The sequence below is a fragment of the Acomys russatus genome, chromosome 13 (assembly GCF_903995435.1).
Source record: "Acomys russatus chromosome 13, mAcoRus1.1, whole genome shotgun sequence".
Classification (NCBI taxonomy): Eukaryota; Metazoa; Chordata; class Mammalia; order Rodentia; family Muridae; genus Acomys; species Acomys russatus.
Genome location: NC_067149.1, coordinates 65,250,543 through 65,275,545, shown reverse-complemented (window position 1 = coordinate 65,275,545; position 25,003 = coordinate 65,250,543). Strand labels below are relative to the sequence as shown.

The window sequence follows — 25,003 nt, the reverse complement described above, 5'->3', positions numbered from 1 at the left end:
GGGCTGATAGAGCAGCCAGCCTAGCTGAAATGATGAGCTTTAGGTTCAGTGAGAGACCCTGCCTCAAAATATGTGATGGAGAGGTAGCTGCAGAAAACACTGTTGTAGACGTTTAATCTCTACACACACACACACACACACACTCACGCACACTCACACACACACACACTCACGCACACTCACACACACACACACTCACGCACACTCACACACACACACACACTCACGCACACACACACACACACACTCACGCACACTCACACACACACACACTCACGCACACTCACACACACACACGCACACACACACACACACACACACACACTCACACACACACTCACGCACACTCACACACACACACTCACGCACACTCACACACACACTCACGCACACTCACACACACACACACTCACGCGCACTCACACACACACACTCACACACACACACACACACACAGAGGATAGGGATGGGGCTCTAAGAATTCTAATCCAAACTGGAGCTCTGAAAGCATTTCAGATGGAGGCATTTTCTAGAGAATCCCACAAACCCTCACAGCGGAGAGTTGCTTTGCCATCAAGACATGTTCTCACTTGGTGAAACTTATAGTAGTGGGGATGAGGGGCATGGGTGTAGAGTGTAGTAAGGGTGTGGGGTGTGGGGTGTTGAGTGTGGTAAGGGTGTGGGGTGTGGGGTGTAGAGTGTGGTAAGGGTGTGGGGTGTGGGGTGTAGAGTGTGGTAAGGGTGTGGGGTGTGGGGTGTTGAGTGTGGTAAGGTGTGGGGTGTGGGGTGTGGGGTGTAGAGTGTGGTAAGGGTGTGGGGTGTGGGGTGTAGAGTGTGGTAAGGGTGTGGGGTGTGGGGTGTTGAGTGTGGTAAGGGTGTGGGGTGTGGGGTGTAGAGTGTGGTAAGGGTGTGGGGTGTGGGGTGTAGAGTGTGGTAAGGGTGTGGGGTGTGGGGTGTTGAGTGTGGTAAGGGTGTGGGGTGTGGGGTGTAGAGTGTGGTAAGGGTGTGGGGTGTGGGGTGTTGAGTGTGGTAAGGGTGTGGGCTGCAGGTGAGGGAGAGGGAGCGCCCTGCCTTCGAGCATACTTCAATACAATTTTCCTACAGTAGGATTGTCTTCTCCTCTTTGCTGTTGATGATTTTCTTTTAATCTTCACAATGTGCACAAGCAATAGAGAGAAGGAGTGGGGAGAGCTTTCCCTTTAAGGCAGTGTAGCCCTCGATGAGGAGATGCACTGGTGCCAAACCCCCCGGCCCCCCCCCCCTTCCTAGCTGATGGACCGGGTTTAACACAAACACATGCTAAAGTGGTGAGAGGTTCATGGAGCCACTGTGAAGACAGCTCCAGTGACTGCTGCTTGGGTGTCACGAAACAGGGAAGAAGATGTAGGGGAAATCGTTTGAGTCACAGGAGTGGATAAAATGTCACAGGAGGCAGATGAGGGTGACAGGGGACCATGGCCTATGTCAGGCACCACTCCAATCCTTGTGTAGTACACGAGGCCAAAGTGCTAAGAGCAAGCACAGACTAGGGAGGTCATGCCCTTGTGATGAACTAGGTTGGTGCCCTACATAGTATGGTTTTACCTTTGCCTAGGGTGTTGGAGCAGAGAGGAGACATCCCTCAGGCAACCCTGATTTTTATCTATAGTCTATAGACACTGTGTCAGTGTTCCAGTTGCATCCTCTCAAGCCTGCAACTTGTTCTGAAGCACAGTTGGGATGCTTTCTCCAAATATGAAGCAAAGAAGCCTTGGAAGAGGTTTTAAGGCTGGAGCCTGGTGCGGCAGCTCCAGCAGACCATGCATAACCAGTGATGGTTCTGCCCATCACTGACCAACCGCTGTCTTAGTTCCCGTCCTGTCTGACAAGCTGGTTTATCCTGCTGAATCTTCCCTTAAACAGTCAAGCTGTTCACCTGGGAGGGTGCATACTTGCTGGTGGGTAACAGCCCTCATCCAGGCTGGGAGGCCAACCCTGCCAGGTTTTATTTGCCTAGAATGAAGGGCTAAGAACAGTGACTTCCTTCTGCTCTAGCATCCAAAGTGCAGGTACAAGATGCCAGTCTCCCCTCCTGCTCTCAGTTAACCTGTACCCCAAGGTACAGGTTCTACTGCTCCTGATGTTAGGGGTGTGTGTGTGTGTACACGGGTGTGTGAACATGTGTGTGTGTCTGTGTGTGTGCACACGGGTGTGTGAACATGTGTGTGTGTCTGTGCACATGGGTGTGTGAACATGTGTGTGTGTCTGTGTACACGGGTGTGTGAACATGTGTGTGTGTCTGTGTACACGGGTGTGTGAACATGTGTGTGTGTCTGTGTGTGTGCACATGGGTGTGTGAACATGTGTGTGTGTGTCTGTGTATATGTGTATGTATGCGTGCATATATACATATATATGCTTGTGTATGTGTGTTTGTCAGTCTGCGCATATGTAATTGTATATATGTGTATGAGTGTGTGTCTGTGTGTGTATGAATATATGTGTGATTACCATTAACAAGAAGACTATTTCAACCTAAGATGTAGGAGAGCAAGCCTAGGTACCCTAAGGAATTGTCTTGTGGCTCTCCATTATCCCAAAGGGACACAACTATACCGGCCTTTTGTACAGTCTGCTGTTGCTACCGTACAAGCTCAGAGCTGTTGAGTGCCTGGGGCTAGGCTTCACTGCGCAGCCTTCAGTGTAACGCTCACAGGACGAGGGAGGGGTAGAAGTGGACAAGAACTCGGAGAAGACACCACTGTATTCACAGCTGTGTGTCCACTCCATGACCCTTTGATTCCCAGAACACTGCTGTTTTCATAACATATTTGAAATAGTAAAAAGTCTTAGTTATGGCTTGTAAGTGGGAGTACTAATGTTTTGGTTGTTACTGTTGTACATGTGTGTGTCAATGTTGGTGGTCAGAAGACCCCTTTATGAAGTCAGGCCCCTCCTTCCACCTTTACATGTGTTCCAGGCTTATGTGACAAGTATCTCTGGCTATGGAGCCATCACGCTAGCCCAGGAGTAATAATTGATAACTTATTTTTTTAAAGTATGGCTTGGCAACTAACAGATCTGTTTATGAATAGTGTTTATGAATAGTGTTTATGAATAGGTGTTTAGCATACAGGTTGGGGAATGACTAGAAAAACATACACTATTAGATTTTCAAAATGAAACATTTCCTGAGCAAATGGGGCGTCAGAACACATAAGCCTACACAGTGTAGTGAGATTACAGATGAGGATGTCTTCCAGGCCTGCCCTTCAGCCATCCCAAAATGGTTTTTGCATAGATGTTATATAAACTTACACTTCAAAATCCTAAAAGCCAAGATCCTATTTTTCACAATGTACACTTATTCTTTAAAGCAACACTTTAAAACTAACTCATCCTCTGGGGCTGGCCGTGTAGCTCAGTGGGCAGAGTATTTGTGTAAGCCCGAGGATGATAGAACAACTTGTAGTCCCAGAACTTGGGAGGTGAATCTGAAGTTTAGGGTCACTCTGGCTACATCATGAGTCTGAGGCAATCCTGGCCTATAGGAGACCCTGTCACACAGCAACAAACTCTTGAATCCAATTTCCCTAGAACAGTTACAAGGCAGAAGTAATAATGATTTATATCAAGGACAGGCTGCATGGCTCACAGTCACAGTCTGGTGCAGAAGACTGTTCTGCATACACACACACACACACACACATACACACACACACACACTCACACATATTCATAAATACACACACACAGACACATATACAGACACTCACACAGATACACAAACACTCACAGAGATACACATACACACATATACATGCACACACACAGACACACACATACTCACACAAACATATACACACACAGACACTGACACATACACATAAACACACACACAGACACTGACACATACACAAGACACAGATACACATACACAGACAGACAGACAGACAGACACACACACACACACACACACACACACACACATATGCACACTCTCATATCCAGCATGCCCACCCCTGGTCCATCCTACTCACCAATTCACAGAATTTCTCATTCTTCTGTGTCTTTCAGGATCGTAAGTTTTACCAATACGGAGGCAGTAACATCTCTCAATTGTGCCAACACGCAATAATGGGACGTTTGAGACACTTTATACAATTATGCCTTATTAGAAACAGCTTGGCTGTATTGGATGGGCCTTTTATGTAAATCCATGTAATTATCAATTTAGAAACTGAGGAGCTAAAATCATAGTGTGCCTTTCCTAAGAAAAGAGATACAGAACATGCCCCGTTGTTTGAGCTGGAAGAGATGATTTGCCCAGAACAGAAGGCAGACATTTCACCAATGTGCACTGTCATCGGTTTTCAGAGAGCCACATGTAAAACCTCTTTTGCTATAAGCAACCCTCCCCTCATTACAGGAAAACAAATGGCTCTTCAAATTTTATTGTTGTTTTGGTTTTGGGCTTATTTGTTGACATAATGTTTTACTCTGTGGTAGAAGAAATAAATGAATCCAGGCATATGAACACAGAAGAAAACAAAATATTTATACATGAAAACTAATTTGCTATTGACAAAGCAGGCTCCGAGGACTCCTTAGCAAAGCTTGGAACCTATAGTTGACTCTTAGATGTTAACAAGGGTAGTCAAGATCAAAGCTTCCGTAAGAGGCGCATCCAAATTTTGGCTTGTTGTTTTATTTAGGAAGCCATCTTGTGTTTGCAAAGATCACTTAAATCAAACAGTCACAATCCGATGCATACTGTGGTCTGACAGGCCGAATACTGATGTCTGCGATGCTTCCACAAGACTCCTTAGGGAGCCACATGGCGTATGATGTCACCAAGAGCTTGTAGATGCCTCAAGAGCGGGCTTTGTGGCCAGCTCCTCCCCCGCTTTCCACAGTGCCCACTGTTTGCTCTCAATGAACTTTCACCAACTCATGCTGGCTGGCTGACCTGTGTGTGGTTTCCAGAAAAATCAAGTTTTTATATTACCCACAAGCAGATGAAAGGAAGATTTTAAGTCAACATGGAGACATTCCTGCCCCCAGGGGTCTCGTGTGGTGGGAGTCACAGGGCTCCAAAGAGCGACAAGCTAGGCATGAAGCAGATGAGCTGACAGGTGTGTGAGCAATTCCATCTCTCAGGGCACATAGGTCAGGAAAATAGAGCAGTTCACAGAGACCACAATATTTGTAAAAACATCTTTTTCTATCATAAATGAAGCATGCTAAACATGGCTTGGTGTGTCAGGAATCAAGTCAGACGTGTGGCTGGAAAGGAGAGAACTTATAGCATACATACAAAGGCAGATTTCCGACATGTTAGTTTTGAGTTATTTCTGTCTATCTTTTTCCTTCCTTTCTTTCTTCCTTCCTTCCTTCCTTCCTTCCTTCCTTCCTTCCCTCCCTCCTTCCTTCCAGCATCAAAATAGAGACTTTTAGTGGAGGTCTCTTTGTCTTTACAATGGCCCAGGAAGGAAGGCAAAGTCATTATCCTAGTTTCAGGACATGGAGGAACTACAGCCAGGGAAACGCATGAACCTCCTGATGCCCACAGGCAGAAAGCCAGGGCTGTGGATGTGAGACAGCCATGTTTCCTACTGTATCCATTCGTAAGGCATCATTACCAAGGGGGAACAACTAGAGTATGGATGGAGTTTGGGGGATGAGCAGGGCAGCTGCTTTCTTTCATGGGGAACACATCATTTCCAGGCTGGGAAGACGGCTCCGTTGGTTAAGTGTTAGCCATATAAGCCCATGTGTCTGAGTTCCACCCCATCTCCCGTGCTCAAGCAAAAGCCAGGCATGGTGGCATGAGTTTATAATCCCAGTGCAGTGGAAACAGAGACACGAGGATGCTTAGAGCTCACTTTCTAGCTAGTTCAGTTAAATCAGTGGGCCTTAGACTCACCAAAAGCCCTTGTCTCAAAAAATAAGGTGGAAAGTGATTGAGGAAGATAGTTAATGTTGACTTCCGGCCCTGCTTGTGTGTGCACTTGTGAACATATGCACACACACACACACATACACACACACACACACACATACACACACACACACACACACACAGCACTTTTACTTTTGACCCTTGACAGTGCAGGAACAGTACACAACACCACAGTTTGTTGGGTGATGATGTCCTGTGTCATCACCTTAATCAACTTATAACTTGGCTGTGTACACAAAAATCATTCATGAATTAGGTTAACTGAATAATGCGTGACCAGAAAGGGCTGCTATAATGTACATTTTCGGAAAGTAAAGAAAAACATGGGTAAGTAGCATAATCCACCAGTGTTTATATGCAGATAGAGAACGTGGGTGGGGACATCTGTGTTCCCATCTCTCATTTCACGTTTAAAAGCTTCTATGACAAGACTTTTTGCTTGTCTGTTTGTTTTATTTTATGGGGAGGAGGGGGATTTTGGTGCATGACGTGTAAATCATAGACATTCAATAAAAGTATAAAAAGAAAAAAGAAAAACAATACGCTGGTCTGCCACTTCAAAGGGTGTTTCTTTTTTCATTACTTATAAAGATTTACTTATTTTATTTTATTTTATGTGAAATTGTGTATGCCTGTGTGAGTTTATATGAAACACACGTGTGTAGGTACCAGCAAAAAACAGAAGGTACCAGCAAAACCAGGAAGAGAGCATTGGATCCCCTGGAATTGGGCACTAGGTCCTGGCCTTCTCCAAGAACACTAAATACTCCTAACAGCTGGGCCATCTCTCAAGCCCCTATTTGTTTGTTTGCTTTATTTTTGTTTTTGTTTTTGACACAAGGTTTCATATAGACTAGGCTGACTTCAAATTCACTGCATGATGAAGGCTGGCTTTGAACCCTGAGGCCTCCTGTCTCTACCTCCCAAGTATGGGATAGCAGGTCCGTTGTAGATACCATCTCTTCTCTTTGGTAGGTCATCTACTTCTGTCACTGAAAACACACACACACACACACACACACACACACACACACACACACACACACACACCTCAAACTGATCAAACCAAACCAATCCAACAAATCCAGCCAGCCAACAAACCCTACCCCACCAGCATTTGATGATACTAATGGTTAATTAGTCATCTAACGTCTATGAACAGGGAAAGGGGCTGAAAACAGCTATTTGTGAATTGAGCCAGAATTAGCCTTCCTATTTGTGTCCTTGATTTAAAAGTACATGAGTCATTCTGAAATGCCGCTTCTTGCGTTTCTAGATGCAATCTTCCTCCCTTGTCAAGTGAGTACATCAGGGACGTCGGCTCCAAAACTCAGTTGGTGACAGCTAATCCCAGTATAATTCGCCAGAGGTAAGACTTCATGGTTTCTCTTTGTGGGGGACTAAAGAGGAAGGTTTGTGAAATCATTAGCATCTTAAAGGGAGCGAGCATAATTCAGCCTCGCAAACAAAGAGGGACGCCATCTGGACAGGCAGGAAGGATGGAGGAGGGAATCGTAAATAAACGAGGCAGTATTTTGGGAGTCCATGGTGTTTCATGCTTCCTCTGGGGTTTGGTTTCCTCCTCTAGCGACAGTGTAAATGACAGGGGGATTGATTGTTTTGCTCTGCACAGCATAGCATCCTGCCCACTCATTACTACTCCTATGCAGCGTGCTGGCTCCCGTCCGACTTTCTGATCAGCAACTGTGAACTGACTTATTGAAACAAAAACAAAGGAATGACCAATTTGCCACATGCACACATTGAGCCAGTAGTGTTTCCAGAGTGCACAAGAATGTGTGTTTATAATAGACTGAGGGTGCTGTATCAGACCTTGGGGGTGGGGGCGGATGGAAAATTCTTAATAGTAACAATTTCAGAAAACTAGCAGCCATGACGGAAGCACTGGGAGTCAGTCTCTAGTTGGTAAAGGGCACTGGTAAGCTAAGACTGTTTGGAGGGAAAGAGAGAGTACAGGCCACACCCACGAGTCTGTCACAAAGACTGCGTTTTAGGTTCAAGTAAATGTTACTGTGACACTGGATAGAATCATCCTCCTGATATCTAACTAGTCAACATAAAAATAAGGTATGAGGACTTGCCAAGAGCCCGTCCCCTGAATAAGATAAAGTACAATTTGTCTCGGTTTCTTCTAGAGATATTCTTGCCTCATCCCCACCCAGGAGAGGTCTCCTCAGAAGCCGTAACACGTGTCCTTTTGTGGCCTGGAGGGTTTTTACAACATCAGACTTCAATCACTAATAAATATTTTATTTTATTTGTTTCTCCTCTACCGTGTGTGTGTGTGTGTGTGTGTGTGTGTGTGTGTGTGTGTGTGTGTGTGTGTGTGTGTGTGTGTGCACGCATCTGTCCATCTATGAACACACATGGAGGCTAGAGGCTGGCATTGGGTGTATTCCTCAATTAATTTCCCGTCTTGTTTTCTGAAACAGGGTCTCTAATTAAATTTAGAGCTTGCTGATTAGCTGGCTTGACAAGGCAGACCAACAAGGCCACAGGATCGCCATACCTGTCTACAGAGGGTCGGGGTTACAGATCCCCACTACTGTACCTGGCTTTTATGTGGTGCTGAGGACACAAACAGATCCTTACACTTGAGAGCAAACCCTTTCAAAGGAGCCATTTCACCGAGTCTTAGCAAACATTTTATGTGCACACTTTTCAAAAAATATACTCTGACTTTTAAGGAAAGAAATGTGGCCCTAAAATGATCAAAGCAGTTTCTCTCTAAAGTTTATGACCTGAGTCTTAGATGGTGTCCCTGGCGCGCCTGTCCCTTCTGCTGCTGATGTCTTCTTTTCCTCTTGTCTCCAAACTCAAGGCAATGTTGTACTGTTAGCACCAAGGATTCAGTCTGCTGTCTGTGGCATAGCAGGGAATTAGAAAGCAAGACGTAAGTCAAATTAGAATCGAGCCTAGTAGAGCTGAGAGAAATACATCTAGGGGCAATGGGTGCATAGTTCTTATGAGGGAGGCAGTGTTCCAGAGTGGTGAATAGCACAGATGTCAGGAGCTGGGTATATAGCTCAGTGGTAGAGTGCTTGCCTACCACATACAAGGCCCCAGGTTCAATCCCTGGTACCACCACCAAAGCAAGCCTAAATTATAAGCAAAACTATGTGGTATGATGGCGTCATGGTATCATGGCAGCAGGAAAAGGTAACAGGGCCCACAGCTGGAGCTGAAGCAACGAGTTAATCAGGAAACAGAGAGCGAGGGCTGGAAGTGGGGCCTTATATATCTCAAAGCCTGTCCCAAACCTACTTCCCTAGTGAGACTTCCTAAAGATGTCACAACATCCTCAAATCATCAGCTAAGGGACCATACAATAGACACGAATTGTTTGAGGACCAAGTGTTAGAACACAGGAGCCTGTGGGGAGACAGATCATATTCAAATCACAGCCCTGTGTAAAAGGAAAGATTGGGTTGGGACTTTCAACCCATGTTTTGATAGTTCCAACAGTGATCATTTGAATGAGATGCCCGATGGTCTCAGGCATTTGAATATTTGGTCCTTAATTGGCAGCACTGTTTGGAGAAGCTTAGGAGGTGTCACCAGCTTGGAGGACATAAAGCACCGGAGAAGGGCTTTGATAGTTTGAAGATTAACGTCATTTCAAATTCTCTTTCTGCTGCCTTCTTGTGGTTCAAGATGTGAGCTGTCAGCTTCCAGCTCCAATGGCCATGCCTCCACTCTGCCCCTGCAGACTCTTTCTCCTCTGGAACGCCAATAAACTTTCTTCTATAAGTTGTATGGTCGTGACTTGTCCCACTAATAGAAAAGTAATGCATATAAACAGTAAGAGAGTATAGGGAAGGGTGGAGCATACACATTTGATTAACATTAACAAGCCAAAAGTGAGAGGGCAGCAAACGCCAATCAAGCTGCACCATGACCACCTTCCCGTGAATGAGCCAGCAGGGAAGAGAGCGCAGGCCTCCACAGGCTACTGTGGGAAGCCCCTTACTAAAGCACAATTGACATGACCTCCTATTTCTAATTCTAATTCCACCACCAAATAATTGCTTCCAGAGTTAGCTTCCATGTGCCACCTGGATAAACAGGGATTGCTTCTGTCACACTTAAAGTGTGATGACTCTCCATCAGGATCTCTGTTCACTTTGTTCCTCCTCTTTTCACATCGATATATTTTTATGTTTTGACTGCAAAGCTTTCTTCTGAAGTCTGGAAATGACTTTTCCGCACCGGAGGTGGAGTCTGTGTTTATGTCAAGCCAGTTCCCACCTCTCTCCATTCCACTGCAGGTGACCCCTGCTTTCCCTAGTAGCGACCACATGGAGCTTGTGAGCATCATTCTTGGCTTGGTCCCCATTATAGAATAATTTCTGCTCTTCTTCGCTTTCTTAGCTTAGCCTGACAATCTGAAAAGAGAGAGCAGCTGTGGAGCTCTTCCACATGCCACCAAGAACCAACAGGTAGTCTTATAGCACTTCCTGTGTTGGCTTGGTCTCCTTTCTTAGACCTCACCTTTGGCTCTAATGCTCCCTCCCCATTCCTCTCCTCGAAGCTAATAATATTCATTTCTGTTTCATGGAAGAGATAGAAATGAGAAGGAGCCATCAGTAGATTGTCACCTGTGTGTTGCCATGTACTCACAGTCACTGTAGCGCAGTTACTGAGAACCTGTGGCTTCTCCGTGTCTGAGACAGGAAGACTCAGTTGTCCCGATCTGGTGCTGAAGAAGTGAAGGAATCCTGGAGAGCCACTGGCCTCCATCCTCAGTGGATCCTGGGAGCTCCTATGCCAATGTCAGATGGTGCCACTTGCACTTGGGGTTGGTCTTCCGGTGACAATTAACCTGGCCTAGGGAGTCCCTCCTCATGGATGCGCCCAGAGGCTTGTCTTACAGTTGATTCCTGTGGCTGGAATTAAAAAAAAAATCTTCTCCGTAGGTGCAGGTGTTTGAACACTTGGTGACAAGTTAGTGGAACAGTTTTGCAGAAGCTGTGGAACCTTTAGGAGGTGGAGCCTAATGGTTGGAGGACAGGAGACACTGGGCAGGCTTCACTTCCAGTTTGCACTTCCTGCTTCCTGTGTGCAACTTAGCTGGTGAAATTCCACATCCAGTCAGGTTGACAACCAAGATTAGCCTTCACAGGGGAGCACTAGAGCTGGCTGGGGGAGGGGCTGGAGGAGAGAGAGCGGAACAGGCATACCTAGCCTTTCCTGTTGCTGTCTGCTGGCTTCCTGTTTCTTGTGTTCCTCCACACATCTGCCTGGCAGCTGTTCCATCCCAATGTAGTAGCAAAATTCAACAGGCAACTTTTCCAAATATGTTAGAACCAATCAACATGCAGATCAGTGGTTCATATTCCCATCTTTTAATAATCTGGCATTTTAAAGTACACAGTATTGGATCCTGTATATTAGCATAAGTAGAAGAATTAACCTGTCCTTGACCATATCAGACTCTTACGCTCCCATTTTTTCACGTGTGTGTATGTGCTAGTCTAGCTAGCAACTAACACTAAGAATTCCATCTCACCTCTTGAGTACTGGCTCTGCAGGTGGGCTGGCTCTGCAAGTGGGCTGGCTCTGCAGGTGGGCTGGCATACCAAGTGGCTTTAATGTTGGTTCTGGAGATCCAAACTCAGGTCCTCATGCTTGTATGGTGAATACTTTATCCACTGAGTCTTCTCTCTAGGTCCCTTCTGATTCTCTTCAAGCATTTTCTTCCCATGTGGGCTGTTGATTGTTTATTTTTCTGTTTCTAGCTTTCTGGTACTCAGGGGCAGAGATCTGTTCAAATCACTTAGAGAAGCCTCTCTCTTGAGTGCAGATGTTACTGGAGCACTGATGGTGATACGGTTAGAATGTGGAGTCAGGCTTTCCAGCTTGGGGGGGGGGGCATGGGGGCTTCTGGGAAAGCATTACCATGCTATCATGTAATGCAGTTAGCATTGAAATTCAGATTATAGAATTATTATCTTAAAAGCACATTTCTGGATGTTGGGTCTTGTGTGCATGTGTGAGTATGTGTGAGTTGAGTTCAGGGGTGTACCAAGGCTTTGTTACTGAGCAAACAAACAACCCCAAACCATTAGTGAGACATTAGTGATTCCTGGGAGGTGTCACACTGTCCTTGGGAAGTGTGGCATACATAATGCGGAGACTCAGTGGCCCAAGATGCCTTAATATTTGCTGAAGACGTGTTTGTAAATTTAGGTGGTTATAGTGGTGTACAGCCATAACCCTGAACTCCTGTAATTCCATGACACTGGATTTTTTTCCCCAAGTTTGATCTTAGTCTGAGCTATATACTGTCCTCCCCGTGAACCCTTCCAAAGAAGCCAACAACAAGCCCTAAAACAAAACATTTTATTTATTTATTTATTTTTTAAACAAAACATATTATTGTTGCAAAGAGGAGAAAAGCTGGGAGCTCTCTTTGCTTTACACCAGCCCCACCCACTCTGTGTTTTGGGTGTCCCTTTCCCCGAGATGATAACAAGTCCTCGGATCAGCCAGTCTTTATGGATGCACTTATGTGGTTAATGAAGACACGTGTTTTATTTCACTCTGTGTTTTGCCTTGTAACCAGAGCTACCAATAGAGAACTTAGTGTTTTCATAAAATGGAGTAATTCTTTATGTGGAGGGATTACAGACCCCTTGACTCTCTCGAGGCCGGCAGCAGGGGGCTGAGGGCTGGGAAAGTATTTTAGGCGGAAGATTGGAAAGGAATCTTTAGTGGTCTTTGCCTCACAGCACTTAGACAGGCAGCTCTTCCCAGGCCAGACGCTGCTAAGAGAACTAACGGGAGGGAACTAACAGGAAACAGACCTGACTCTTCTGTGCTACAATGCACCACAGAGGGCAGAAGCAACACTCTGGCTTCTGCCCTCAGACCGGAGTCTCTTGCAAGCCTATCTTCCTCCACCTCCCTTCTCCCTTTGGATCACACCTCATGCCATACATTCTGTGAAATAAAAAGGCTTGTGTTGGGTAATAACCTGTACCTGGTGGCACTGAATAGCCCTGGAGCACAGGCTTCATGACACAGATCCTTACAGATGGCAACATTTTCTGAAGAGACCATTTGTGCTGTGGTAGAGACCCCACGATTTGGAAGGTGGAGCCCGGCAGCTGTTCAAGTTCATGACGTCTATTACAGTTGCGTTCCTGAAGTCAGCTTTTTGCAGAGGACCACCATGCTTGTCTCCGCTTGGCTTCCTTGGTGCCCTTCTCCCCTTAGCTGCTGCCTTTGTGGCCATGTTCTCCAGCATCCTTTCTGAGCCCCTCTGGCTTCCTTCCTTGCTCCCTCTCTCCCCCTCCCCCTTCCTCCCTATAACTCTACTTATCTTCTGTCAAGATTAATGGTGAACATAAACTTGATTGGCTCAAACAGTGCTTGGCACTGGGGAGGGCCACACCTTTGGGTGTGTCGTGAGGTTGGACAGGAGAAACTGAGGAAAGATGACCAGCTCTGTATGTGGGCCGCACCGTCTCATGGGCTGGAGTCCCAAACAAGAAAGGAAGAAGGAGAAAGACAGCTGTGGCTCTACCCAGATATGAGCAAGCTGCCTCCTGCTGCCACAGCTGGGATCAGTCCCACTACTGTTTCTTCCTTAACATGATGAACTGTGTGCCCATAGACGCCAAGACAGAATCAAGCTTTCCTTCCCTAACTTTCTTCCTGTTGTGGGTTTAGTCGAAGACAGGCTGTCTTCCCTCAGAGAATTCACCCCGGGCCTTCAGCTTTGCCCATAACAGCAGTAGTATAGTTCTATCCCATACCTCCAGTGCCTTCAGCATTCCAGAGAGCTTATATTTTTGTGTGTTTATATCCATTTAGAAGTCCTATGGACACCCCACATTCAGTGCCCCACAATGCATCAGTCATCACTCCCATAATCCTCCACTGCTCTGTGATGCCTTCAGTCATTTTTTTTTTAAGTTTTAAAAAATGTATTCTTTGAGAATTTCATACATTTACCTGATATATTTCCATCATATCCATCCCCCACACCCCGTCAACCCCTCCCTGACCCACTCTACACCTGTGCTACCTGCATGCGCATGGTATAGGGCTATCCACTGGAGCATGGGCCACACCCTAAAAGAAGACTTGCTCTCTCTCCCCCAGTGACCAACAGCTACCAATGGCTGCTCAGCTAGGGGTGTGGCCACAGGAGCTCCTACCCCACTTGTGATGGAACTTTGACTTGACCTCCTGCAGCTGTTGTGCAGACAGCCACAGCTGCTCTGAGCTCTTGTATGTGACATCCAGTCCTCCTCAGCCTCTGGCCCGTCCTTCCCGCCCAATCTGCTATAACCATGTTCCATGAGCTTTGTGGGTAAGGAGTGCTTCCCTCACTCTTGTCCTTTGTTACCATCCAGGAAAACGCAACCACAAAGCCCCATCACTATGAGTTCTGCATTATCCACAAGCTGTCCTGGCATACTGTTTCCTCAGTCTTTCTTCTGGCCAAGAACCCCAATAATAGTTCTACCATCTCCCTTCACAGTGTAAATTTGTATTAAAATCCAAAATCAATAGTTTGCCCTGGCTCACCATATCTTCCGCAAAGAATTGCAGCTCGCCATCCCATCCCATTTGTCTCCTGTTTGTCCCGGACTTCAGCGTCATTGTTCTGTCTGATGAATGTGCTCACTGCTTCTGCTGAGCTCACATACACCCTTTGTGTAACACGCCTGTTTCCACACGCCACTGAGAAGACTTAGCCTTCCAATGGCGTTGGGTCGTTTTCCCACTGAGGGTGCCACACAGAGTGAAATGCAATCAGGTACCAGGATGTTTATGTGTAGTTCTGGGGAGGGGCGCTATTTCAAGCTGACTAGAAACCTTGCACAACAGCTGAAAATAGAGACAAGAGAGTCACCACGCTCCAGACTGCGGGCAATGTCCACCAACCGCAAGAGGTGGGGCAGGGGTACAGTTGGGTTGGATTGGGAGTCACAATCCTAAATCAAGCTGATGTAACCAGAATAGGACAGAGACTTGTGAGAAGATGGAAAGTGGTTGTGACTCACCCCCACTCTCTTTAGGCCAGAGAGACACAGAGAATCCCAGAGCCCAGCTCATTGCTTTCCTAGCTGCGTGGGCACACCTTTGCTGTATCTCTTTTGTCTCGATCCACTTTCCAACCTTGCTGCCCAATGCACAGGGCCTGCAGTGGACCCGAGTGCACAAGAGAGAAAAGCCTCTGAAGGCTGAGATGGACAAAGTCTCCAGGGCCATCCGAGGTGGGGAGCAGATGACAAGCACTCTCAGAATTGAAGAGATGGAGGTGCAATTTTTCTGTCACTCTGCATGTAGAAGTCAATTCTGTACTAGAATCCTGAGTCATCGGACAACCTGCCCAGTGGAGCAGAACTTAGAGATGAATGTTTGCTAGATATGAGGCAGGCTCAGGACTAATATCTAAATGATTGGCGTTTACATCCCCCCAGAATAACAGACACACCAATCTGAAGGAAATGTGGCTTGGAGATGAGAAGGTGTTTTTTTCCTTTAATGTTTGTTTTGTTTGTCAGTTAGTTAAAGAAACAAACAGGAAAATAATCAGCATCCACTGAAATCCCCGAGAAAAAGTGACTTAAATACCCATAGGAACAGACATAGATAAAAAACGGTTTTCCCAGAGGTAGTAGAAGAAAACTTGAAAACATAGAAGGGGAAGAGGCTCGGAGGCCACACTTGAAGTTGAGGAGCTGTTGGCAGCTGATGGATGCTTCCAAAGGAAGAGTTGGTTTTTTTTAGAAGTGTGGACCCAGGTAGGTCCACCATGCCCCAGTAGATGGTCCCACATCCACGTTTATACGAATAGCACAAATTGGATCCCAGGAATTATCAAAAGAAAAATAAGAGAGTAATCTGCTGGGAGTTGGGAAGGGGATTGGGGGATTGGATTCTGGGGGAGTTAGGTGAAGAAGTGGGGGTGTGTGAACATGATCAAAATACAATGTATACATGTATGATATTCTCAAAGAATTAATAAAAGTAATGTTATGGGGGGCAGAAAAATAAGTCCTCAGATGTACAGTGAATGCTGCAGAGAGCATGTACAGTTCAAAAGGCAAAGTCCTTCATATTTCAGCTTTCAGAAGATAGAGGGATGCCATCTTTAGCCTTTGGGAGAGGGGACCTGCACCTCCCTCGGGCAGCACAGTAGAGCTGGTTCAGGTGGTGTGGGTGTGAGAGAGCTGGCCCTGCTTCCCCATCCCCTCCCGCCACCTGGGCAGTGTGGGAGAGCTGGCCCTGGTGACATGGGTGAGAAGAGCTGTCCCTGCCTCTCACCTGGGCAAAGCTAGAGAGCTAGCCTTGGTGGTGTGGGTGCAGGAGAGCTAGCGGGCTGAACAACTCAGCGACCACCCAGGCCCAGATCCAGGACTTTGGCTTCGTCCACCCCAGCATCCGCCCCATCTGTGAACTGCTGGAGTATGTGAAGGGGTCAGTCCTGCAGAACCAAAGCTGCAGGGCCTCCATGACACAGGGGATACAACAGGCTATCTGAGAGGCGTCTCAGTGAAGATCCTGTATTGATAGTGTAGGAGAAGCCAGAGGCCTCAGAATCAGACCAGTGACTCAATGCAAACAACATTTGCAAATAAAGACGTGTGGAGAAATGGCTATGCTGAGTGACATACTGTGACATACTTCCATGACAAGGTGCATGCGTCCATGGTTTTGGAGACAGGTTACAGCAGGGCTGGGTGCTCTTTGAGGTGTTTGGAGCTCAGGCAGAAGTCAACCCTCCGCCCCTCAGTTCCTGCCTCTGTGGTTCCATGGCCCCCTTTCCTGTGTTTGCTTCCATAGTCTCCCTTATAAGGGCCGCGGGCTAGGACTCACTCTAACCATAGCCTCATTTTGACCCAAGTGTGACAACCTATAATGAGCCCATTTCCAAGCTCTTCTCTTGAGGTCCAGAATGTTCGTTAACTTTGGGTGGAGGGGGACAGAGATTCAATCCAGGTCAAGGGTTAACACATCAGAGATAAGAAGCAAGCTACAAAACCACAAAGTATTCATATGTGTGATTTTTTTTTCCCCGCAAAAGTAGTACTTTTTGTTTGTAGAGATGGCAGGAATAAAATGATTTATTTTTTACTCCAAATTTTAAAATTTGTCCACATCAGAAAATCATGAAAAGGAGGGAAAATCACAACCATTTGGAAAATAATAGCTGCCTTAGCTCTAACAGGGGAAAGGACAGCTATCTCTTCTCTATAGTTATAGCATGTGCACAGTCATGAAAGGTACAGGAGCCTTGAGAGGTGATTGGACGAACAGGTGGCTCCTAAGATTAGTCAGTATTCAGCCGCATTAATAATTAAAGACTTTGGCATCAAGACAGCATGTTCTCTATTTTTAACTATCACAGTAGCAAAAATAAAGAGAAAAGCTATGGATGCTCCAACTGTCTCCCATGCTGCTCGCTATGGGAGTGGAAGTCAGTGCAGCATTTCATGGCGAAGAAGAAGACGATGAACACACACTGAGAACTCGGAAAGCACCCCCAGCCTTTGAATAGAAATACCTCTCAAAAATCAGTCATAAATGAACAACCTAGGAATGTGTAGTGCTTAGAAGATCAGATGGAAAAGGTACCACTGGACTGTGTGCTTCCTTCAGTGGTGTTAGAAACACTCTGCCTTGATTTGTGTCAGCCTAACCCAGTGAGGTTGGCTTATAGGCAAAGGCTCTTCAGAGCTGTGTGTGTCGGGGGTGGGGGCTGGGAGTGGGGGGAGTGGGGAGGTGGGGTGGGGATCATCCTGATGTGGGGAATTGGAAAGAACTCAGAAAGCCATGCTGTGTGTTATCTGCAGCAGTCACTAGTCTGCAGGATGAGGAAGCTACTGTCCACACTGAGGTGCCCCAGCCTCCAATCTCTCCCCTCATTTAGATTAGTTTGGTATTAAAGGAGTCACATCCCATTGGCTTAACCCATATCTCACTGTCTAAAACCTGTATCCTATTGACTGACCCTGGATCCTATAGACTGGTCTCTCTTCCCACTGATTGAGCCCACATCCCATTGACAAAGTCTGAGTCCCAGTGACTGAGCCCTCATCACATTAACTGGACCTATAGCCCAATGGCTAACCCAACATCTTATTAACTGAACTTCAGTAAAGTAGGAGTTCTGCTGTGGATATGGGTGCTCGGTCCATAATATTTACTACGTCTATGGATAAGGGAACTCACTATATATATTTACTATACCTGTGGATATGGGCGCTCAGTCCATAATATTTACTACGTCTATGGATAAGGGAACTTACTATATAGATTTACTACACCTGTGGATATGGAAACCCAGTCCATGTATTTACTATACCTGTGGATATGGAAACCCAGTCCATGTATTTACTATATGCTAAACACTCCAGATCTTTTGGGTTTTCCAGACAGAGTTTCTCTGTGTAGTCTTGGCTGTCCTGGACTCACTTTGTAGACCAGGCTGGCCTTGAACTCACAGCGATCTGCCTGCCTCTGTCTCCCAAATGCTGGGATTAAAGGTGTGCACCACCATGCCTGGCTAATACTCCAAATCTTAAAGAAAGAAAGAAAGAAAGAAAGAAAGAAAGAAAGAAAGAAAGAAAGAAAGAAAATTATCCAGTGTTTTTAAATGACTCTGAAATACTTTTGACTTACAGGGCTTTTTGGCTTTTTCCTCACAAAATATTCCAGGTGTGGTGGTGCATACCTTAATTCCAGTGCTAGGGAGGCAGAAGCGGGTAGATCTCTGTGAGCTCGAGGCCAGCCAGAGATACATAGTGAGACCTTATCAAAATAGAAATATATTTGTATATGATCTTATTTAAAGAATACAGATACTGAGACCAAGCATTCTTGAGAAATATCCAAGTGATTTATAATGTTTATGACCATGGGGTATTTTCCTTTTTCTGAATTACATTTTCAATCTTTTCTAAAAGATCATGAATTAATTTTATGATCATCATCTTCCATAAAAACAGGCAAACAAATGTTATCTAATAAAAACAAGAATTAATGAAGACAAGCATGAGAAGAAAATAAATATCCATGTGGCTTTGTTTTTCCTGATTGGGGTGTGAAGAGTTATTTTTAAAAGAATTGTTAACACCTACCCCACATGTGGGGTTTTTTGTGGCAGACATAACTTGTGGCTAGTAACAGGGTAGGTATAGGGAGCATAAACAGCTATTTTAGTTTGAATTCATAGCATGTGTTTGTCTTAGGTAATATGTAAAGGTATATATATATGTATATACACATATATGTGCATATGTGTGTGTTAAAGAACATGATTACATAGTATATTATTTAATGTTACTAGGCAAATAAAATTTATCTATTCTATTAGTTATTTTTCTCGTTAAACACCTCATAAGAAGCAACTTTACAGGGGCCGGGAATGGTGGCACACACCTTTAATGCCAGCACTCAGGAGGCAGAAGCAGGCAGATCAATGTGAGTTCAAAACCAGCCTGGTCTACAAAAGGAGTCCAGGACAGAGAAACCCTGTCTCGAAGAAGAAGAAGAAGAAGAAGAAGAAGAAGAAGAAGAAGAAGAAGAAGAAGAAGAAGAAGAAGAAGAAGAAGAAGAAGAAGAAAGAAGCAACTTTACAGAAGAAAGGCTGTGTTTGCTTGTGGCCTGAGGACACGTCCATCGTGGCAGAGGAGGTACAATGGTGGGAGCAGTTCTCAGCTGTGGCCACTGGAATGTGAGGCTGCCTGGCCACAGCTGAGAAAATCTGAATCAGTGCAGATGGTGCAATGAGATGCTCAGCCCCCAAGACCTGTCCCCTCTGACCCACTTCCTCCAGTAAGACTCTGCTTCATAAAGGGTCCCCAAGCCTCCCCAAACAATGCCATTTAACTTTCGAATCACACTGAGCATAGAGAAAAAAATTCATTGGAATAGGTATTACATACAAAGAAAAGTAAAGCCCCTCAGACAGAATGCATCTGACCTCTCCCTTAGTTGACCAGTAAGTAATAAGGTCAGTTGATACTTTAACATTCCTTTAGCATATCAAATGAGTAGCTTTTCCCATCAACTGAAATAAATCCCCGGTTCCCCAGCATCTTCCCACCCCCCCCCCCCACTTCTTCCTTAAATGTCAGAGATTTTCTTTTATGCCGAACTAGAGATTTTCTAATGCAAATCGATTCTTGCAAGAAAGCTGTTTTGGTAGAGCAGAAAGGGTCTTGTGACTCTCTCCTGTGAGAGGCCATTTCCACCTCAGCATCTTCAGCACCAGGTTCTCCCTCCCAGCACATGAGAGTCTGACCGACAATTTGTCGGCCTCAGCCCATTAAAGCTATGGACCAGGCACTGGCATAGAATTTTGTATATAGATGCAAAATAAGTTTAATTTTAGATACAGTGGTATAGAATTCAAATTTAAGATTATTCTTCACACACACACACACACACACACACACACACACACACACACACTCTCTCTCTCTCTCTCTCTCTCTCTCTACTATGTTGTATTGTATCCATATAACTCAATTATAATACAAGGTTTACTTCCAGTGCTTTGAAGCTGCTATTGCAGGCTGTTTAAGATAAATAAGTTATACAAGTTGTTAGTTGATTAAATCATGGTCATATCAATTACTAGTCTATTTTTAATCACAAGAATATACCTCTTATGTGAAACAGATAAGATTCTATAGAAAGATAAGGTAAAATTGATAAGGTCTTTAAAAACCTCAGAGACATACAGAACATGGCGTTTTAAAATGTTTTTATTATTTTAAAGATTCATTGACAATGAGACAGGGTAACTCCTGGCCACACCCAGCCTACCTCAAAGAGGATGATGAGCATCAAAGAACCTCCTTATGGAGATGGCTTTGAATGTGGCAAATAAGCCACTGGGCAAAATGGCCTCATTTCTACCACAGGTAGAATTCTGCCTTAAAAAAGGGCAAGCTTGGATGCAGGCAGAGTCAACAGCCAAACTCTGCCAAGACAGGGTAATCAAGTCCTCAATAGTTCCTGCCTCACAAATAGGTCAGACATATTGGGCCAGAGGCTGAAGATGATGCTCCAACATTATAGAGAGTTTTGGGTGACTGTTCAGGCAGCAAACTGTCTCTGTCATCTTCTCATTTGGGAATCTGCTAACCTGCACCCCATGTATACTGAAGTAATTAATTTTATTTTTTCTCAAATTTCTGATGGAATTGAAGACAAGATAGTTTACTTTTACAATTAAGCTTAGTTGTTTAGAGGTTAAGATGTTTTTAGGTCTAGATAGATGTTTTAAGTTGATAGAGATGAGATATGATAGATATTGATTTACATTCAGAATTTTAGACTCACCAAGATAGAAAAGATGCTTTCTTCAAGGCTGTCAAATATATATATATATATAGCCAAAACACTAAGAATGTAACATTTATATAGTTCCTGATTGTTTCATGGTTATTCTTGCTGTGTGTGTGTGTGTGTAATAATATAAATGCATATGTAAAAAATGTTTAATAAAAAGCGCTATGGGCTAATATGTTTACAATGTAATCATAAGCTCAGATCACCAACTGTGATGGTGACCATTGTCTACTTGACAGAGTCCAGAACTACCCAGGGACAAACACCTGGGCACACCAGCAGGGACTGAGGTAGGGAGACCCGTCTTGAATGTGGGTGGCATCACCACATGGGCTGGGCCCTCAGGCTCCTGACACAGGAGAGAGGGCACTGAGCGGGAGCCTTCGTCTCTCTCTGCTTGCGGGCTGCAGATGCAGTGATGTGACCAGCTGTCTCAAACTGCTGTCGCCACGATGGACTGTGCCTTGACTGAGAACCAGAATAACCCCCTTCCCTTCGGTTGCTGCTGGGTGGCGTTCTGTCCCTCGGTGAGAAATGTAACTAAACAACAACTCTTTGTTTTTGTTTTGTTTGCTCAAATTTACCCTTAATGTACATATATTTCATCTCTTACCCTAACACATTGCAACTTAGAGTTTAGGACATGCTACAATGTGGCCCATACTATGTCCTTTATTGAACTTTCTTCCCTAAATTTGAAAAGTGGATATAGAATAGTGGTATTATCTATATTTTAGAGAAATAATTGAATGGCTGATATGTATAGCTATGTATATATATATATATATATATATATATATATATATATATATATATATATATATATACATATATGTATATATGTTAGTTCGTGACTCCAAATACTTTTTAGCCTAAGCAGATAGTATCTCAGGACAGATTGGGGAATATTGCTGTTTTCCTTACATCTAAACTAGGTGTGAGCAGGGAAAAGAGTTCCCTCTAAATGCTGATGCAATTCGCTCACACTTGGATCACCACATGCAATGAAAATAGATGTTCTGTTTTCAACAGCTGTAATATAATTAACTCTGAGACTCCGCTTTAACCCGGCTACTGAATCGGCAGGATAGCAGTCTTCTGGGCTTTGCTTGGGGCTGTTGGCAGTATACTATTTGAAATAATTGAAGGTGAGATGAAATGGGTGTATAATTAGTCCTCCGTACTGAATGCAGCCAGTGAGACATACCTTCTGGCCGCCCCCCTCTTTGCTATTTTCTCTGCTCAACGCACCCTCACTGTGGCAGGTATGGAACAGGGAGAGGACGGGAGCAGCCTTTGTCCCCTTTCCCTTCGCACCTCAGCAGCTATCTATGCGGGAAGTTTTCTGGTGGTTTAGAGGGATGTTCTTCTTCTTCCTGTTGCTCCATCATGTCTGGGTCCACTCTGGGTCTTTCTTATTCACTTCCTCTCCTTGTTTCCAGGTGAGGAGTGATTTGGAGATTTTGGAGACTAGTATAAATTAATTAATTTATTTGCCTATTAACATTAAATAAGAATTTATGTAATCATATACTTTAGCATATATGTGTGTGTGTGTATGTTTATGTAAGACAAACACATGCTCTGAATTCAAACTAAAGTAGCTACTATGCTCCCTGTGCCTACCCTCTCTCTACCCACAACATATGCCTGCCATGGAAAAGCCAAGTGTTTGTATGTGTGTGTGTGTGTGTGAATAACAAGCCTTTTAAAGATACATCTTTACATCCCCCAAACCAAAACATTAGCCACAAATAAAAGCTGCAGTAACTAAACATAAAAGCAGTGACAAGAGTTGTGCAGGGATAAACCTTGGGGGACACCTCTCACACTCTCTACCGTAATGAGGTGCTTTGAGAGTCACGACACTTGCACATTTCCATTAGGGAAAATACAAAACACCAAAAGTACCACTGGAACAGGCAGTGCCCAAAGCTGAGCAAGGGCAGCTGTAGCTCTCGGGGCCAGGAGCCGACTGCAGATCTGAATGTCAGCGGCTACCCTCCTTCCAGAACAGAGGCTCCAGCCCCACGGACACTGGGTCTGAGGACAAGAGCAGCTCAGCCTCATCTCAGTAGGGATGCTGATTGAGGGACAGGTGAGAGATCTAATAAGGTCCAGAGAGAGGAAGGGGAGGGGATGGTGGGAGGGAGGGAGAGAGGGGGAAGAGAGATATTGAGGGACAGTGAGAGAGGAGGGACCTCCTGAGAGGAAAGGGGCCCTGAAAAAGTCTTCTGTTTTTTAGAGACACTAAAATAAGTTGAGTTAGCAAACATTGGGTGTGTCTTTTTCTTCTTTCTTGTTAGCCATGAAAACAGAAACATTGATGACAGCAGCTCTGTGTGTGTGTGTGTGTGTGTGTGTGTGTGTGTGTGTGTGTCTGTGTCTGACTTTTTTGCATATAGTTGTGTGTACATTTTTTCTTGCTATTGCTGTGTACACAAGATAGGAATCAGTGTGTTAATGGAAGCTGACTCTGGTAGGTTTGCTTGGTGCTTATTATTAGTCCTCCATTCATATGTTTATATTACGTATATCATCTGTATCTATGTCAATCTGTCTCTCCATCATCATTCAGCATGTACTTATCATACATTTAACATATGTCAAGTATATTGCTTTGTACTTCGTTTTATTGCCTAATTTTCTGCCATTAAACCAGTTTGCCTTTGTAAACAGGAAGAAGTAATTAAACGCTGTTGAAGAATAAATGGACCGGCTTCACTCCTAGTGGGGTGTGACTGACACCTGCCTTGCCTTGTCAGCTTTCACCCAGGGTTTGGAAGCAACTTCTTCTGTGGAGCATATGCTTCTGGTAGATCTTTTCCATCTGCAGAGCTTACTAGGATCTGAGTTCTCACGTAAGCATTTCACTCACAAGGTTAGATGGACCATGTGGTGGTCGCACAGAAAGCAAGTTCTGGCTCGGCTCTGTGCTGCAGGAGACAAGCCTGCGAGTGACAGGACACCTGAGTGTTCACAACCAAAGCCCAGTGGATTACAAAGGCTTATGGGAAGGGGAGAGTCAAGACTGGTGGTTGATTCTGTCTCCAAAGTAGTGGGTTCTGGGCACGAGAAGAGTGTGTCACTCCAGAGGCAATGCAAACTGTTTACCCCGGGGTCGTGGGCATCCTCAGGTGTTGGTGTTAGCCCCCAGAATAGTCTCGCTCATACATGTGTCCTGACAGTGTGGTATTCCATCTGCTCTTGCAGCACTTGCAAACACACCCCCCTGAGGGGTTATCAATGATTCGTTTGTGATGATTTTATAGTGGGAATTCTCATCAAGGAGGCTTCCCCACTAGGTTGCTTTTGACATAGCATGTGTTCAGCCTGTTCCTAGTGACGCACTTTCCCCAGTAAGGTTCTATGACCTCCCCCACATGGCATTGCCCACTGGGGACCCTGTGCTGTAATATATGAGCTTGTGGCTATTTCTCATCCAAAGCACCCCACTCCTACACTTTCAGTCCAAGTCGAGTCAATGTCAAAAACAAACAGACAAAAAAAAACCCCAAGCAAACAAAAAGGAAATTCAACTGATTTTCTAACTTTTCAGCTGAAAAATGATGAGAAGCTATAAACATATAATAAAACTAAAACACTATGTAATTTAGATTTGTGATGTTTTGTTGGCAAAAACTTTCATTTACATAATGCTTGGATAATGAAAGGCATCATTATGTGAGTAAATGTGGTACCCAGAATAAATGAACACTG

General features: G+C 44.8%; 1 protein-coding gene across 1 annotated transcript in view; it reads left to right on the top strand.

The window, feature by feature from the left end:
* The window catches only part of St8sia1 (ST8 alpha-N-acetyl-neuraminide alpha-2,8-sialyltransferase 1), a 123,584-nt gene that overhangs the window by 82,718 nt on the left and 15,863 nt on the right, over positions 1-25,003 (top strand). Inside the window, exon 4 of the mRNA XM_051155547.1 lies at positions 7,218-7,310. Coding sequence (XP_051011504.1) covers positions 7,218-7,310 — 93 coding nt within the window. The remainder of the gene's footprint in view (positions 1-7,217; positions 7,311-25,003) is intronic.